Source organism: Mustela putorius, unplaced genomic scaffold (genome assembly GCF_011764305.1).
Source record: "Mustela putorius furo isolate JIRA1106 unplaced genomic scaffold, ASM1176430v1.1 tig00000281_pilon_pilon_pilon, whole genome shotgun sequence".
NCBI classification, from domain to species: domain Eukaryota; kingdom Metazoa; phylum Chordata; class Mammalia; order Carnivora; family Mustelidae; genus Mustela; species Mustela putorius.
Genome location: NW_025421343.1, coordinates 31,732,746 through 31,752,193, shown reverse-complemented (window position 1 = coordinate 31,752,193; position 19,448 = coordinate 31,732,746). Strand labels below are relative to the sequence as shown.

At 36.2% G+C, this 19,448-nt stretch overlaps 1 protein-coding gene across 4 annotated transcripts in view; it reads left to right on the top strand.

Moving 5' to 3' along the window:
* The window catches only part of NCOA1 (nuclear receptor coactivator 1), a 100,749-nt gene that overhangs the window by 35,332 nt on the left and 45,969 nt on the right, over nt 1-19,448 (top strand). For all 4 annotated transcript variants that reach the window (XM_004745923.3, XM_004745924.3, XM_004745927.3 and 1 more), the window contains 4 exons: nt 4,117-4,257; nt 11,575-11,722; nt 13,089-14,409; nt 17,735-17,915. In XM_004745923.3, coding sequence (XP_004745980.1) covers nt 4,117-4,257; nt 11,575-11,722; nt 13,089-14,409; nt 17,735-17,915 — 1,791 coding nt within the window. The remainder of the gene's footprint in view (nt 1-4,116; nt 4,258-11,574; nt 11,723-13,088; nt 14,410-17,734; nt 17,916-19,448) is intronic.

Genomic DNA, 19,448 nt, shown 5'->3' with positions numbered 1-19,448 from the left:
TCCTCTTTTTCTTTAAATGTATTCAGCACATACTGATTAAGTGCCTGGAAGTGCCTGTCACTGGGTGTGAGATGGGAAAAGGCAAACCAATAGGGAGAACCTGTTTTTAAATTAGCTGGTGAACCAGTGCCTATCGGAGGAGCTGATATTGAGCCCTAAGCTCCAAAAGATGAGGAGGAGCCAACTCGCAAAGTGTGGAAGGGGCGGCAAGGAGGGTCACGGTGCAGCCTGAGAGCTCCTGATTGAGGAAGGAGAGCTAGCTGCAGAGGCCTGTGGGAAAACAGACAAGTGCATGAGAGGAACCGAAAGAAGGGCAGCAGTGCCCAAAAGTGAGTGCCAGGAAGGAAGGCCCTCTTTATAAAGGCCTGCTTCATATTTGATTTTTAGCCAAAACAAATTGTTATTGTCCTTTACAATTTTCTATAGTATTTTTCATATGTTATATAATCCTATCTTCACTTTAACACATCAAGTTTCATACTTTCACATCAGAGTTACTTAGGTATCAACTACTTCTCTTTTTTTAAAATAAGGATAGATATCTCAGAGACATTTTTTAGCAGATCAAGATTTTAAAAATCATTTCTACTGGATTTTATTCTTCGTGAAAGTTTAGATTTAAAATACTTTTTGACCCTTACCATTATTTATAACATTTATTAATATTTGTTACAATATTTACTAGTTTTTTAGTCCCAGAAACTTAATATTCCTATTGTGTGCTTTCATTCTTGTGTTTTTAAAGATAAGCTCCCAGCTGCTCTTACTGAAGAGTAGGTGGGGATAAATTAGCATGAATAATAGAGTATAGTAAAGAGAATGTCTAGGACTTGGAGATACAGCATCTGCGCATGGTAATTATCCTTTACCATAACTTTCTTCCTTCCCTTTTGAGTCTACCATCTACATGTCCTTTTCCATTTCCCACCCATGTACAGCTCTGGAAAAACTGAATAATCTTTATTAAAAACCAAAAATACTAATGCATGGGGAAGAATAGGGTTTACTGAAAAATATAACTGGTCTTTTGCGTCCATAAGACCAAGTAAGGGCTTGTGAGCAGAATGAAAGCTTGCTGGAAAGAGTGGAAGTCCGGTCACTGAATAAATGTGGGAGATGAAGGAGGCCTGAAATTTATGAGGATAATTTAGGAACAGTGTATTTCAGCTTCTCCTCATATTGCATTTCTATACATTGAATCTTAAATTGGATTTTTTAAAAATTTATTTGAGAGAGAGAGAGAGAGAGCATTACAAGCAAGGCGAGAGGCAGAGGGAGAGGGAGAGAAGCAGACTCTGCTTCTGCTTCATGACCAGAACTAAAATCAAAAGTCAGACCCTTAACTGACTGAGCCACTCAGGTGCCCCGTAAATTGGATTATTTTAAAGAAGACTATATTTTCCCATAGGAATAATGTTATTACTGGTAGTTTTGTTCCTGACCAAGGACCCAGCATTAAAATCTTAGATGTACCTGATTTTAAAGTAGATGTGTATAAATTTAAAAATTAAGCTCTGAATCAAATAATAATTATAAATCTAGAGAGAACCTCAGAGATCATGGACTCTAGCCCACTCATTTTACAAAGGATAGAATGGTGCCTTTCCAAAACCATACAGCTAATTGGTGAGAACAGACATCGATAGGCCCTAATATATAGCTCTTCCTTTATATTGCATTGCCTTCTACCAAAGCACTATTACAAGGACATCACTGTACTGTACACACTTATTACATAGAAGATACCAGAGGAAATGTAAAATATAAAAAAAATAGAAAGGTGGCAAAGAAATATAAAGTGTTCTTAAAATGTAAATAACATTTTATTGTATCATCAAAATATATCATTGATTTAGATAAAAAAATAATAAACCAGTTGCAATAAGTATTAGATATTTAATTCCTTAAATTTTAGTAGTACTTTTAACTCTCCATAGAGTTACATCACTTTTAAAAGTGGTTCCCATCCCTTAAAAAAAAAAAAATCATCTGCCAAGAAATGTTGAACAGTGGCTTACTAGTTGGATTGGTTAGTTAAACTTTTCTCTAGCAAGCAGAGGACTCGAAATCAACCCATTCATGATCCTCTTCTAAGATAGTCACTGCGTTACCTAGTCATTTGTTACCATTGCTGATAATTTAATCACTTTCTCTCCTCTGATCATGCAGTTCTAGGCTCTTGCTTTCTTGTGGTTAGTACTGACATGAACACCTACCCCTCCCTTTGTCATTGCATCTGAGGAGCATAGTTGTGTGTGAAGACCCTGTGACAATCAATTCTCAGCTATAACCAACTCTTGACCTCTGATGTAATAAGAGACAAAGATTAAATAATTATAATTCTTAGAAAATCCAGAATTGGTTGTAATTACAGCCAAGTGTTCACCAGGCTTTTCCCAAATCATTCTTAAATAACAAAATTCCTTTAAGTTTAAATTTTTTTCTTTCTACCATTTACATTTACGCCAAGACTTGGGCAACAGCCTTATCAGACTGATTCAGATGTATCAGATTCAAGACCCTGAGTTAAAGAAGCCTAATAAATTCCAGGCAAGCCAAGTGTAATACATAAAGAAGGAATTAGTTAAAATGAGGATGCACAAATAGTACAACAGATTTGAGTCTGTTGTGAGAAGAGGGAAGATAAGGAAAAAAATCAGCAATTCACCAAAGAGGAAAAAATGAAAAATTCTCAACCTCATTCATTGGAAAGTACAAATTTAGATCATAAACATTTTCTAGCTACTAATTGTAAAAAATAAAGAAGCCTGACAATACCCCAAGTGATGGAGAGGATGTTGGATTAAGAGTAGCTCTTATATAAGTTTCTGGGGAACAGTTTAATGTTATAAAGTTGAATATTCACATAACCTATGACTCAGCAGTTCTGTCCTATGTCTGTACGCTAGAGAAGCTGTCACACACATGCACCATGGAAAATGTAGATAGTGTTCACAGCAGCATTCATTGTAATATCAAAAAACGGGATACAATTTAGATGTTTCTTGACGGGAGAATGTAAAAACAGAGGGATGTGACATGTGAGGAGTACACACATAATGGAATGGAATAGGTAATATTCCAGTTCTGAAGTTGGTTGGTGGGTTTGCAAGTTTTCATTTATTAATCTAACTCTATACATGTATATATCTTGCCTATATTATTTTGTGTTAATATAAGATTGCATAAAAATCTGGATAATCCCAAACTGGATTAATTGGCCCCTGGTTAACTAAGGAATAATTTACCTGAATTCTTCCATAGCCATCTAGGAAATTTGTTGAAGTACGGTAATAATAGCAAGTCACTACTACGGTTTATGAAGCATATATTCTGTGTGTAGAATATCTAGCCAATCTTAATGCTGTTATGTTTTTTCTGATTTAACTTTGATTGCCTTCAGTCTTTGTTAAATGAAGTGTTATCTACAGCCCAAGAAGATAGGTAGAAAAGGAAAGTTTTGCTTACTTTCTTATATTCTCTTCACTTAGTTACTGGAAATTAATTTAAACCAAAATGATGTATTTCATCTCTGTCTCTCCTTTCCCAATAAATTATCTAGTCATTAGTAGACAGAGAGTAGAATCCAGAGAGCAAACCAGAGGAGTTCAATTTGCGTTAGTCTCTGCAGCTTCAGGTCCTTATGGCATGACTTTAATACTTGACTGGGATTGAATTTTAGAATATGAGATGCTAATACACACTCCAAGGCCAAAACAGTTTTTTATTATCATGTAAGTGATACACTCTGTTACCATATGTAATAAAAAAAATTTTTTTAAGATTTTATTTATTTATTTGACAGAGATTACAAGTAGGCAGAGAGGCAGGAGAGGGAGAGAGGAGGAAGCAGGCTCCCCGCTGAGCAGAGAGCCCGATGTGGGGCTCCATCCCATGACCCTGAGATCATGACCTGAGCCGAAGGAAGAGGCTTTAACCCACTGAGCCACCAGGCGCCCCACCATATGTAATAAAAATTAATAGTGTTTATTAATGCTTCTGTCCATAAGCATTTAGGGGCAGAAACAAATTTCTTAGATGTAGTTGTCGATTTTGAAATATGGGTGACTTATATGAAGAGGCTATCACAAATGGAAACTTTCATTCTTCATGTAGGTAAAATCATCTCTATTGATACTAGTTCCCTGAGAGCTGCTGGCAGAACTGGCTGGGAAGATTTAGTGAGGAAATGCATCTATGCTTTTTTCCAACCTCAGGGCAGAGAACCATCTTATGCCAGACAACTGTTTCAAGAAGGTAAAGTTTTCTTCTCATAATGATTTTCATTAACCTTACTTTTTATTAATACTGAAGTAATTTACATAGAACTTATGGCTTGATAAGTATTTTCTCCAAATTACAGTTTTTGCAATAATCGGTTTTAGGAAAGGAAGAAATGGGTAAGCAAAGTAATTCATGAGTGGATCCTGAATTTGGGATGCACATTTTAAAGAACAGGGTATCATGTGGTGGTCACTCACTCACTCACTCACTCATTCGTTCATTCATTCATTCAGCAGACATGTATCAAGTTCCTCACATACATAGAACACTATGTCAGGTGGCAGGGATATAGTGATGACTAAGAAGCAGGGTTTTGCCCTCAAGGAGCTCAAAATATATTAGGACAATATATAACTTTAAAGATTAGTGTGATATGGGCTTATACCCAGAGGTGTAACCAAAGAAGAAAAAAATTACTTCTGACTTGGAGGACCAGGGATGGCTTCAGAAAGGAAGTGATAATTTCATCTGATTTTTGAAGGTCATTCCCAGGAGGGACAGGCATGTGAAAGGGCTTCTAGATAATACAGAAATCTGTATCACACAGGTTTACTTTATTACTGTTATGGTACCTGTATCACCTGACTCAGGTTGAAGTTTCAAGTTAAAAATATGTCATATGAGATTAATAATTGTATAGATGCTATATGGTACTGTGGGAGATAAATATACTCTCTGCCCTTAAGGAACTTAACAGTATTACAGGAAACAGGGAAAATTATTTGAGAAAGTTCATAGAGTTTCGAGGTGAGGATTTTGATATACTTTAAAAATATTGTCACGTAATTATGTTAGCCTAATTCTCCATTCCCTCTATAATTTATTCTCTATTCACTAACAGTTTCTTTGTGAAAGACTCTTTGTGTGATTCTTCCTGAAAAATAATTTTAAAATGTTTTTCATTATTCCATCATCCTTCTTAATTTTAACATTTTCCTGTAACATTAGGTTTCCTAACTTGACAGATGATTTTCCATTCGTTACATTTTAACATCCAGGTGGTATGTGGATAGGAAGCAGCTTGATTTTTTTTTTTTTCCAAGAAGCCATCTATATGAGTCTCACTAATCTGGTTATTCGTGGGACAACTTCCTATAGACTAATAGTTCTCCAGTGGGCCTCTTGCTACACTGATACTTTCCCCAAAGATGGTATTTCAGAGGATAGGACCAAGAACCTACATGTTTTAAGTTTTCAGGCAACCCTGAAGTACATCAGGTTTGGAAACCGTCACAACAACCAGCTAATGCCATTTACTGGTTGCAGACTTTGTGAGTCCCTCTTGCTAATAATGGCACTTGACTTTTACTTAAGTTTGAGACTCAGAGCACTCTCTCCATTTATTGCTAAAAATGCTGAAGTATATGATGCTCTTTGGTTTTTACCTTAACTTTATAAGTTGGGCCTTCCAAGACTGTACGTGAAAGACTTTTAGTTTTATTTGCCTGTAATTTCCATATACTTGCACCAAGGGAAAGCAGATCTAGATTATTGTCTTACTGTCTGACTAGGTTCCCTGTAGATGTGACTGAACCACAGTTGATGTGTTTCTAAACCATTAGAATTCTCTATAAAACAGGTTGGTTAGAGTTAGAACAAGTAACTATCATTAACATATGAAGTAAAACAATTTAGAGTAGAATGTAAAGAAATATAATTCAATACCTTTTCCCCATTAGTCATTTCTTCATGTCCTTTTCTTCCACTTCTTTGGGGGAAGAAAACATTCCTCAATAGAGATAACTTGTATTTTTCTCAACACTGTTGTGCAGAGTTCACGTGACTCTGATGATATAGTTTTGTAGATTCGGGGCCATTTGCCTAACAGTGTTCATGGACTTGGACTAAATACGTCTTTTTCTGATATTTCATGCTCAGCAGTGTCTAACCTGGTAAGAAAACGGTGGTCCATGAAACACTCTTATGGGGATCATCTGTTAAAGATGTTGCCTGCTGAATTCAAATCTCCTGTGAGGGCCCAGGTATCTGAACTTCCAAAGGCAGTGCTTAAGTACATTGAGTGTGAGATCCATTGGGTCCTCTCAGAGTTGGGGGAGGTGTAAAACTCTGTAGTGATGGAGTCTGTCTTTTTTTTATTTCCCTGCCCATTAAATTACTCTTTGAAGACAGTGACTGGTAGAAAATCCTAAAATGCATTAACCTTTAAGTTAGTTCTTAGCTTAACTTTTCAGCTGCTTTTGACAGAGACAGCTTTTAAAGGAAGTTTACCATTTTATTTTCTGGGATCAAATTTGAAGAAAAACAAAAACAAAAAAGAACCTCACATTTCAGCCAAAAAATATGTGGGCATTCAGCATGAACTAGAATACAACTGTGGTTCTCCAGTGAGATTAGGGGGAAATGGGTATCAGCATCACCTGAGCAACTTTTTAACTAGAGGAGGTCTGTGTAGGTGTATACAGTTTGAAAAAGTTTCCCAGATTCAGTTCAATTGAGAGCCATTCCTTTAAGAAGGGTTTAGATTAAATACTTCCCCAGGGTCCTTGATAACATTCATCTAGGCAATTGTTAAACCAGATTTCTGGACTCCACCCCCACAACTGAATCAGAGTCTATAAGCTAAGGTGCTTTCTTACAGAGAAGTTTGGAAAACATCAACTTACATTCCACAAGATATTAATAGCTGTAACTAAGGAATGTTTCATGCTGAATTAAGTTTGGGGAATGTTTCAGTCTCCCATTCTTGAGAATTCATAAGACATATAAAGGATTTAAGTTTCTGGGAGGTTCTACCATGAAGGTACCTGTTTGACTTTGTTATCTAGACTTATTTTTCCGCAGAGTACTTATTCCTGTAGGACATCTATCAGCATTTAGGGAGAGTAGCAGAAATGGGAATATTGTTCTATATAGCCTAGGAAAGTTTTATGAAAGTTTTGCTCACCTATTATCAGTGACATAATGGATCATCATTGTTTTGTCTTTGAGAGATGTCCATGATATTTTGTTATATTGGAAAATAGTCTCCAAAAGCCCAGCGGATATAGTACCATCTCACTCTTGGATGTTTGTTTATCCAGTTCTAGAGGATTCACAAAATATGCACAGTGGTTATCTCCAAATGATGGTATTACAAATGGCTTTATCATACTCTTTGTTCATTTTTCTGTTATCTTAACGTTATAATCACAAAATAAAGTTATTTTAATTAAGAAGATGGCAAGACGGTTGGAAGGAGTTTATAGTATCAAGAAGTTTGGGAGCATTGTGATAAAACATAAATACCCATTTATACCCATATGAATGATTAACCAGAATGTTCTTTGAGACTTGTGCAATGTGGTTAATTCCATGGTCCATATTAACAGAGTTAACTGAAAATCTTTTTTTTTTTTTGGTCAGTCTTGTTGAAAATATTTAAAATATGAATTTATTTTTCTTTTTGAGAAATTTTGATATATTGAATAGGGTTTACTTATTAGTAATTGAAAATCTTAGAGCATCTAAGGGTAATTCTTCTTCTTTACCTTAATTAATAACTTTTTAAGTTGCATTCTTTCTGCATATATTTAGGGAAATACAAAAGGAAAAAGAAATCTCTACGGGCATTGCCGTGTAATACCCTACCACACATTTTATACCTGCCCATTTAGTTAACATCAGTAAAAACATCCGTAAAAAGCATACTTGTTGAGGTTATCTTGGCAGCAAATTAGGTGGAGTCAGAAACCCAAATAGCTCTACTCTAGAGCTGCTATAACCGGAGAAAATGGTGTCCTTTGCTTCATAGCTCTTTTGAGGCCTATTCTGGAGGGGAAAGCAAAACAAAAAAGTTGTTATTTTAAAAGTTTCCCAGAAGAGTTTCTGGGGTGTCAGTAATACCACATCAATACCATCCCTCCCCACTAAGTGTTCTAAAAATTTTAGAAATGGACACAGGAATCAGGGATCACAATACTAGCTAGCTATATACCTGACAAAACTAGTTTGCAAAACAAGGCCAGGACCTGTGAACAACAACATTCCCATAAACCTTGAAATCCACTTGTAGGGAATATTTGGTGTGTGGAACAAATGTTTATCCAGCCATCTTATAAAGAACTGTGGCTTCCTTATTCATGTCTTAATTCAAAATATCAATGATTGTTATACAGGATTGAAGCTATTGGTGTGAATACTATCTAGGGATTGGCTGAATATGTGTATGACTCGGGACATAGGTACTTTGCTTTTTCTTTACTTGGATTTTTCTTTGGTGTTTATTCAGGAAATATTCATTCGGTACCTGCTATATACTAGGCTACATACTAGATATTACCTCATAACATTATTGGCTCAGTTTTAGTGATGCTGGGTGAAGGTTAATTTGCATTACAAAGTCCTGAAGTTGTAAATGACAAAGTCAGAGTTCAAGCCTGACTCTGACTTCTAGGCGCTTTTTTTTTTTAATTGATCCATGCTACCTTCCTGTTTACCTTTCCATCTGAAAATTAAGCACCAAAAAGAATTTTAATTAGCTGGATAGTCTTTTTTTTTTTTTTAAGGATTTTATTTATTTATTAGAAAGAGAGTGAGTGCACACAAGTGCGAGTGCCCAGGGAAGAGGCAGAGGGAGAGGGAGAAGCAGACTCCTAGGGGACCAGGGAGTCCCACATGGGCTCAATCCCAGGATCCTGGGATCATAACCTGAGCCAAAAGCAGATGTCTTAAATGACTGAGCCACCCTTGTGCTCCTAGTTAACTGGATAGTCTTAATTAAGTTCTAATAATTAAAGTTTTACTATAGTTTATCTTACCTTTTTTCCTTCTCAAAGGAAAAGGAGTGTATGAATTATGACTTATGGTTATAATTATGAATTATGACTATGAATTATGATGTGTGCTAAGTCACACATTATCATCCAAAATAAATAATCTTAACTTCAAAACTTAGAGTGTAGTAATTTCCTTATATAAGTTAATAGGGGTTCTTTATTTTGGAATTTTTACTAGTTGAGATAGATAGAGTCCCAAGTTAAGACAGCATGGTTACCAAAGGGTCAAGTATATTAATGTTCCCATGCATGTCTGAGTTTCTAGTTCTTTCTCACTTTATAGGGCTTATCAACAAATCAAGAAATTTCTTTCCATTAATTTTCATTACAAAAGTTGAGTCCAGATTTCTATGAGAGCAAGAACATAAATTGAGATATAAGAACACAGCTAAGATCTGAAATCTGTCCTTTAAAGAAATGTTATGGTAGTTGATCACAAGTCAATATTAATCTATTTACATGAGATTCAAGTTGAGGGTCCGTCAGAAAGTACTTACTAGGTGACGTTATATGCAAAGCATCATACAAGATTCAAGGAGAGTGGAAAACAAAAATGGGACACAGTATTAGCCCTTATGTTTATTTTAACTGATGAAGAAGAAGTGTGTAAAGTTATCTACCTCTTATTTAAAGTGACACAGAGGAAATGTTTAGGAAGCAATGAAAAATGAGATTGGAAATGTAAGTTGAAGCCAGATTGTATGTATGTATACCAAACTGTCCAGTATGGGAGACATCAGCCACCTGTCGCTATTGAGTAGTTGAAATTTGATGTGGCTGAGAAACCGAATTTAAAATTTTATTTAATTTTAAATTTAAATAGCCCCATGTGGCTGGTGACCATGTAGCTCAAAAGTGAAGAGCCAGTATTTTCCAGCAGGATGGGGAGACCCTAAAGAGCATTAAGAAATGAGGAAGGAAGAGACAAAATGGCATAAGCAAAATAATGTGAAAAATATTGTATCTTGCCTGGCCCTTTATATAATATAGCTTTATCATTATCCCAGGTTAATAACTTATCTTGAAATTCTACTTTTTTGCTGTAGATGTATCTTCCAAAATATACTATTAAAAACATTTAACAGTTTGGAATCATTAAATTTTTTAGGGTTTTGCTATAGCAAACATTTATTTATATCCTTATATAAAAATTATCCATTTCATTTAAGACTCTCTTTCATCAGTAATTATTTCATTAGGTACTAAATTTCTCCATGTGTTATATTTGGTAAATGTGCCAGTGATCTGGCTGAAATTGCCAGATGGGTAAGGAATGTGGTTGGTTGGACATCAATCGTAATCCTTTCCATTAAGCTTATATCCTAATTTTGGTACCTAGTCTGATTTATAGATTTATAACAGATTATGCTCTCTTCAGTATATAAGGTATACCCAAAGCAGTAAAAGAGAGTATGTCTTCTCTTAAAGTAATACATAGTTTCAAAAAAATATTTATTAATTGGTCATTTTAAGTCTTTTTAACATGTCTTTAAAATGTAATAGAAAGGCTTTCTGAAATGTCTTTGAAAAACAGTACTAACATTCATTACAGGCTAAATCATAATAGTCATTTGTGCTAGTAATTCTTGTGTTTCTGTGAATGTGATTTTTAACCTTGTTATAGCTGAATCCACCTATTAAATCTTTAATAAAATAGAACTTTATTACATGGCTAAAACATCAGTGACATTTTCTTACTTAGTAGTCTGGTATAACCTGTATATATCTAATAAATACTTACCAGTATGGTTAGATTTTTGTCTGCTATTAATAAATCTTTAAGACAAAAGTAAATTATGTTGTTTATATAGTGATTTGACTGCCTTAACCTAGTTTTTGTTTTTTATATTAATCATGATCGGCTTTATCTTAATTTTCTTTCTACACTAAATTCAAACATAAAAAATAATATGTGAATACACTAATTTGACAGACCTCAGTGGTTCACATTCCTGAGTGAAAAATTAAATGTGAATTTCAGTTACGTGACTCCACAAACTAATAAAAAAAATGGAGGGTGAATTTTATATTATATGAATTATATCTCAGTAAAGCTGTTGAAATATCAGCCAGAGAAAGGACCAAAAAAAAAAAAAACAAAAAAAAAAAAACAACTTGTTAGAGATAATTCTGAAAGGGAGAAGGTTACTTCCTGGTATTTTTAATGGACACTTAATAAAATTTGAAGAACTGTCCCATTATGGGGAAAGATTAAGGTTGATTTTTTTTCCTGGTTTGAAGTTTCTTCGTCATTTTAACTTATATGAGGAGGCACTCATTCAAGTAGTACTGAATTAAAACTTGTCATCAAGTGGTCTATTTTAACCAGAATCATTTCCCCTCACCCATCAGATACCTGCTTTGTCTGAACTATTCTTTATTTGGAGTCTGAGCAAGCAGCTGTTAGGAGGGCATTTAAAATGAGGTTCAAGGTAGAAATAAGGCTTGGTAACTCTCCTCTGCCCAAAGTACAAGTGTCAGAATTTTAACTAGGTTTTTCTTTTGTTTGAAACAGTGATGACTCGTGGCACTGCCTCCAGCCCATCCTATAGATTCATATTGAATGATGGGACAATGCTTAGCGCCCACACCAAGTGTAAACTTTGCTACCCTCAAAGTCCAGACATGCAACCTTTCATCATGGGAATTCATATCATCGACAGGTACTACTTATTTGGAGAGCTTCATATGAAATAAGTCAGTTCACATATCTCTTCTTAGAAAAAAATTTTTAATACTCTTGATGGCTAGAAAGCAGAAATTCTAAATTAGGCATTAAGCTAGTGTGATGAGTATATAATCACTATATCCATACTGGGTTCTATAGTTTTTTTGTCTAACAATAATAGCCTTATTGTATAAAAAAAAAAAAAGAAGAAGAAGAAGAAGAAGAAGAGGAAAGAAAAAGGAACACAGGAAAGGTTAGGCTGAAAATATGTGTTTCAGGGGTAAAAAACCAAAAAGATGGCTAAAAATAGCCAGCTGTCCATATGTGAACTTTGCTCTTATAAAAAATTTCAGTTTGTTAATATTGTTATTTTTATTTTTAAAAGTGCTATATTCTCATTAGGGCAAACTCTATGGCTCCTGAGTTCAAGTTGACAGTTTCTCAAACTACAAGTCATTAAACTATCAACTTGAGATTTTTGAATGTCATTGCCTCTAATTTGTTCTCCTCTCTAAATACATTTTACATTGGTATATATGGTAAATTCATGGAACCATTCTTTTATCTTATGAATTATTCAAAACCCTACATTTGCAACTATTTAAAATGTAGCATTAAACAAAAACAAAGACATTTCCCCTCACTTCATCTTTTCCTCATCTGATATATTTGCTTATTGGAACATGGTAATACCAGTCACAAATCTGTTGTCATAATTATGGATTTGAGTAAAGAGCTCGATGAAAATCTGAATTCAGTATTCTGTTTTTTTTCTAATTTTAGTTTAATTTATGCTTGTGAGTGGAATTAGCACAGTTCTTTTTTTCATATTGTGATTTCTCTTTCAAAACATCTGCTATGTCTGCATATCACCCTTTTTAATTTTTACATCAGTGACACAGTATTTTCCTTACCCAGTCTTCCTCTTTGGAGTTGAAATACTTAAAAGCTGTAACAAGGGAGTCATGAATAAAAGACTTGTAAACAGAGGTGTGGGAAGTTTCTCTTTCAACCAAAAAAATTACTGTAATGTTAAGTATTTGTACTAAATTTTGAAAAGTTTAAAAGTACATATATTGGATTTTTTCTAAGGCCAAGAAGGATTTCTTTCCCATATAACTGAAACCATTATCCAATTTATGGGACCATGAGCACTGTTTCCTATTAAGCAGTGCTAATATTTCACAGTAGCACTAACAGTCCATTGTTTTTCCTTAATTTAAAGTCATACAGAAGCTCTTTACTTGATGGCTTACAATATTAATGAGGTTAATGGTCTTGGCTTATAATATGCATCATAAAAATATTTTAATGGAAACCAGTGAAGATGTTTGAATAATAATGTCTTTTCCCCCCCCTAGGGAACACAGTGGTCTTTCTCCTCAAGATGACACTAATTCTGGAATATCAATTCCCCGAGTAAACCCCTCCGTCAATTCTAGTATCTCGCCAGCTCATGGTGTGGCCCGTTCGTCCACATTGCCACCATCCAGCAACAACATGGTATCCCCCAGAGTAAACCGCCAACAGAGCTCAGACCTCCATAGCAGCAGTCATAGTAATTCTAGCAACAGCCAAGGGAGTTTTGGATGCTCACCTGGAAATCAGATTGTAGCCAGTGTTGCCTTAAACCAGGGACAGGCCAGTTCCCAGAGCACTAACCCCTCTTTAAACCTCAATAATTCTCCTATGGAAGGTACAGGAATATCTCTCGCACAGTTCATGTCTCCAAGGAGACAAGTTAGTTCTGGAATGGCACCAAGGCCCAGGATGCCAAATAATTCGTTCCCTCCTAATATTCCAACATTAAGCTCCCCTGTTGGCATGACAGGTACTGCCTGTAATAATAGTAACCGATCTTATTCAAACATCCCAGTAACATCCTTACAGAGCATGAATGAAGGACCCAATAACTCCGTTGGCTTCTCTGCCAGTTCTCCAGTCCTCAGGCAGATGAGCTCACAGAATTCACCTAGCAGATTAAATATACAACCAGCAAAAGCTGAGTCCAAAGATAACAAAGAGATTGCATCCATTTTGAATGAAATGATTCAGTCTGACAACAGCTCCAGTGATGGCAAACCTCTGGATTCGGGGCTTCTGCATAACAATGACAGACTCTCAGATGGAGACAATAAATACTCCCAAACCAGTCACAAACTGGTGCAGCTTTTGACAACGACTGCAGAGCAGCAGTTACGCCATGCTGATATAGACACAAGTTGCAAAGAGGTCCTGTCCTGCTCAGGCTCTTCAAGCTCTGCCTCTGCTAACTCTTCAAGTGGTTCGTGCCCCTCCTCTCATAGCTCGCTGACAGAGAGGCACAAGATTTTGCACCGGCTCCTCCAGGAGGGTAGCCCCTCGGACATCACCACTCTATCTGTTGAGCCTGATAAAAAGGACAGTGCATCGACTTCTGTGTCAGTGACTGGACAGGTACAAGGGAGCTCGAGTGTAAAACTAGAACTGGATGCATCGAAGAAAAAGGAATCAAAAGACCATCAGCTCCTACGATACCTTTTAGATAAAGACGAGAAAGATTTACGATCAACTCCGAACCTGAGCCTGGATGATGTCAAGGTGAAAGTGGAAAAGAAAGAACAGATGGATCCTTGTAACACAAACCCAACCCCAATGACCAAACCGGCTCCTGAGGAAATTAAACTGGAGTCCCAGAGCCAGGTAGGTAATCCCTCACTGCATGATGCACATTCACAGTTATTTGTTCCTTTTCATGTATTTTATGCCAACCATAAACCAGATTTGGATTCAGGCTATGTTTTGTCCTACCCTTTGGGCACGTGTTAAAAGGTTAGTATCATGGTTGAAGCATCAAGGGATGCCCTCAGACAAAGTGATTGAGAAATCACAGAGTGCCCTCTTTGCAACTTTGGAGGGCTGCAGTTTCAACGTGGCATTCTAAGCCAAGTGGAGATTTGCTTCTTTCTATAAAATCAGTTCACAACTTTGGAGAGTTTTAAATATACCTCTTCTGCCACCCTCCTCCCAACCCCACCTGTTGAGTCCAGCTCTTGGAAGTAGGACCCAGAAATTTGTATTTTTACGAAGCTCCCCAGGGAACTCTGATGGGTAGCTAAGTTGGGGAACCTCTGATGTAAGTGAAATGGGACAGAAGTGTGAGGAGGTGGGCAGGACAGCCTAGTCTGGCTTTCTTTGCTATTTAGTTTCCCTTGAAGCAGTTTTCTAAGGCTGTTTCTCTTTGCATCTGATTCTAATTACCTTTAACCTTTATCAGAATAGGGACTTTGAGATTCTGGGACTTTGAGTATTCTGAAATAGAAGTAAACATAAATAAACCTTTGCATAACTTGTTACAGATTAGGAACCTCTGTGTTCAGGCTGAGGTGGGGGTGGGGTGAAATTAACAGGCACCTTCATTTATTGAATAATTGCTCTGGACCCTGGAGGAATTTAAGAAAAAAAGAAATTATAGTCTCTCCCCGCTAGGAGCTTATAAATTATTTGGAAAGAATGTAGACAAGTATGAAATAGCTGAAAATGTATGTACAAAGCAACTTGTCAATGAGTTGTGAAACAGGGTTCACACTCAGTGTGCATTGGTCCTTCATTTCTTGAGCCAGCTTTATGTTCTGCCCTCCGGCATACTGCATTCTAGACACGTGGAAGTCCTTGCCATTCCTGGGATAAGCCATGTCTCTCCTAAGCATCTTCTGCCTTGCTCTCCTTTCTGTGTCTGCTGAACGTCTCATCCTTCACAAACCAGTTCAGACATCATCCCTCTAAAGCCTTCCCGACTGGTCCTCGTTAGACATTTCTTTCCTCTCTGCACTCCTAGTGCTCCATATTGTCTCTATGTACTATTTGTAATAACACTATTTTGGTTACTTCTGTATGTGTGTGATCTTTGAGGATAAGACTATCTCTCAAGTTTCTTGGTACAGGTAAACTAATACTATGTTTTTTTTTTTTGTTTGTTTTTGTTTTTTTTTTTTTAAGATTTTATTTATTTATTTGTTTGTCAGGGAGAGAGAGCGAGCACAGGCAGACAGAGTGGCAGGCAGAGTCAGAGGGAGAAGCAGGCTCCCTGCAGAGCAAGGAGCCCGATGTGGGACTCGATCCCAGGACGCTGGGATCATGACCTGAGCCGAAGACAGCTGCTTAACCAACTGAGCCACCCAGGCATCCCCCTAATACTATGTTTTTAAGCTGAAAAACAGCTTTGAATAATAACTACATTGAAACTCTCACTCTTTAAAATTAACTTAAGGGGCGCCTGGGTGGCTCAGTGGGTTAAGCCTCTGCCTTCGGCTCAGATCATGATCTCAGGGTCCTGGGATTGAGCCCCACATCGGACGCTCTGCTCAGCGAGGAGCCTGCTTCCTCCTCTCTCTTTGCCTGCCTCTCTGCCTACTTGTGATCTCTGCCTGTCAAATAAATAAATAAAATCTTAAAAAAATAAATAAAATAAAATAAAAATAAAAATAAAATTAACTTAAAAAGTCACAGCTATATAAAATAATGCCATTGTGTGCAATCCTGGTACATCTGTTTTAGCTTACATGGACATACATTTCTACTGAGTTTATGCCTATGAATGGAATTGCAAGATCGTAGGACATGTGTATGTTCATCTTGAGTTGATAACACCGGTTTTCCTAGTGTGTACAAAGAATGCCCTCTAGTTGTTCCATGTTGTTGCTAATATTTGGTATTGTCAGTTTTTTAATTTTAGCTATTCTGGGATCTGTGTAGTGATACTTAATAGTTTTAATTTACATTTCCCTAATAAATGTCTTTTTGATCATTTGGATATCTTCTTTTTTGAACTTTGTATTCAGGTGTCTTGCCCATTTTCCCAATACGTTGTCTTTTTCTTATTGACTTGTAAGAGTTTTTTATGTATTTTGGATGAGTCCTTTATTGGTTATTTATTTACAGACATCTTCTCTAGGCTTTGCCTTGCCTTTTCTTTCTTTCAGTGGTACTTGTGATGAAGTGAAGTTCCTTATTGTAATTGTAATGTAGTCCAATTTGTCAGTTTTTTCCTTTAAGATTAGTACTTTTTTGCACACATATAACAAAAGATGTGTTCAAAGATGTTCATAGTACCTTTGTTTATATTAGCCCCAAACTGGAAACACCCCCAAATCCAACACAGTAGAATGGATAAATATACTGTGGTATGTTCATACAGTGGGTTGCTATTTGAAAACAAATTAACTACTGCTACCTGTGACAAGATTCAGAACTTCAGAATGCAATGCTAAGTGAAAGGAGTCAGACATTTAGAAATATACATATAAATATATTTTTAAAAAATATAGATATATATTTCTGTTTAGACAGTCTAGAAGCATAAATTTTAGTTCAATTAAATATGAAACCCAAGCAGGAAGATATTTTATGTTAATGAACAATCTCAAAGTAATCATTAGTAGAATAATGTTGTGAAATAAAAGCCAATTTTCTCCTATGCATAACCTCAGACAAATGTAGGGATATCCTATCTAGTCTAGAAGGTAGGTTTCTTATTTTGTTAAATCCTCAAGTAGAAAGTAACCTTCCTGGGATCTTTGAAGCTGATATACTGTTTATAAAAAAATTTCTCAAAGCTTTATCAAATTATAAAGTTATATCAGTGTAAATTTATTTTTTATCCTATCCTAAAGTAAAATTTCAAAAGATTTTTAAAAATATGACAAAGAAAATCATCCACGATCAGCATAGCACAATATTCTTGACACTTCTTGCCAGTCTAATCTTTCTCCAATGCATAAATTTTATGCTAAAATATAGTAGACGGATGATATTGCATATTATCTTATATCCTCTGGAATAGTAATATCAAAAGCATCCAAACTGTTTTCCAGTAGCTCAGGTAATTTTACTGATCTTTAATTACTTCTTCTTTCTTCACTTTCTCATAGTCACACATAACTCATAGAGTATAAAGGAACAACTTTTTCTGCATTTATTCTAGTAAAGTATAGACTATATTTCCTCTAACTTTGGTTTCTGTTCTTAGTTTACAGCTGACCTTGACCAGTTTGATCAATTACTACCTACACTGGAGAAGGCAGCCCAGTTGCCAGGCTTATGCGAGCCCGAGAGGATGGATGGTGCGGTCACCAACGTAACCATCAAATCGGAGACCCTGCCAACTTCACTTCAGTCTACCACTGCCAGACCCACTTCCAGGCTGAATAGTATGTGTTGGAAGAAAACCTCATTTTAAATGTCTAATGATAATGTGCACTAGTGCTTTGTTTCTCAGCATTACTTCACAGATCATTTATTTGTTGAGAGTGAACTATTTTTGCATTAATGCCACCATAAATAATGTACAGTTACTTTTATACAGGTGAACTTCACTCATCATGAATATCTTAAGTTATAGTATAACTTCCATCTTTTTTTTTTTTTTAAGATTTTGTTTATTTATTTATTTGACAGAGAGAGAGAGAGAGAGAGATCACAAATAGCCAGATAGGCAGGCAGAGAGGGCGGGGGGGGGAGCAGGCTCCCTGCTGAACAGAGAACCCAATGAGGGGCTTGATCCCAGGACTCTGAGATCATGACCTGAGCCAAAGGCAAAGGCTTAACCCACTGAGCCACCCAGGTGCCCCAACTTCTATCTTTCTGTAATTAATGTTGAAGTAAAGAGTTGATGTTAAGGAGAGCAGTTTTGTGTGTTTTTACGCAAAACATTCCATGCAGGACTCTCAGAAATATAATATTAGTCATATTATATTATCTAAAGTGTCTCCCTTGAATGGAAAAAGGGATTTTGTGCTAAAATCCTGTGGGCAAATGCTGCATGGCACATATACCATTCTCCTATTAAAATTCCATGGTGCATATTAAAGGTTTTAAAAAGTCCTATGTTAAAGGTATCCGCTTTGATTTCTGTAATCCTGCATTTACCATACTTTCTTCATTATGGAATTCCTTTTCTCAAGTCATGTTACCCCCCTGGAGCACCATTTAGGAGGACTGTGTCGAGATGGATCACTGCTGCTCTAGCCTAAAGAGACACTTTAAAGTGTAACACTTTAAAGTGTAAAGACTGGGCTGTCAGGTTTTTTCATCTGCCAAATTTTTAAGTTGAAGATAATAGTGGTAATTCCATTGTATAACCTTGAAGCCAAAGGAAACTAAGCAGCTCACTTTCAAAATTTGCCCGTGTTCCCAATCTAAGTCTTGTCCCAATTCTGACAAGATCAGATTTATTTATTTCAGTCTTACTGCAGCTTTTAGCTGTCATGACACAATTCCTGCAAGTTTGCCAAGATTTCCAGGAAGCTGGAAAAAAAAGGTCTTGAGTCATTTGTGACAGTTTTGGAAGCAGTCTTTCAGCTGACCAGAGCACTAGGTGTGAGCAGGAACCCAGGTTCAAGTCTTACATTCTCTGTTTATTAACAGTGTTACTTTGGGCACATGACTTTCTGGAGCTTTATTCTTTTTATCTTCAAAAGGAGAATGAGATGAAATTACTCCAAAAGTCTCTTCTAATTGGAACTAGAATTCCAATTCTAGTTCCAACTAGAGGCTCCAGATTCTGGGATACCAGACAGAGTTGGGGAAACAAGAAGGTGTAGGGCTAACAGGCAAAAAAATAGAATCTGAATATCAAATGGTTTGATCCTGGATCCCCATCCAATATGGGAGCCTGGGGGATTTATCTCAGGAGAACTAAATGGCCAGAATGAAGATGTCTAGATATGAGTATGTACAGGAAG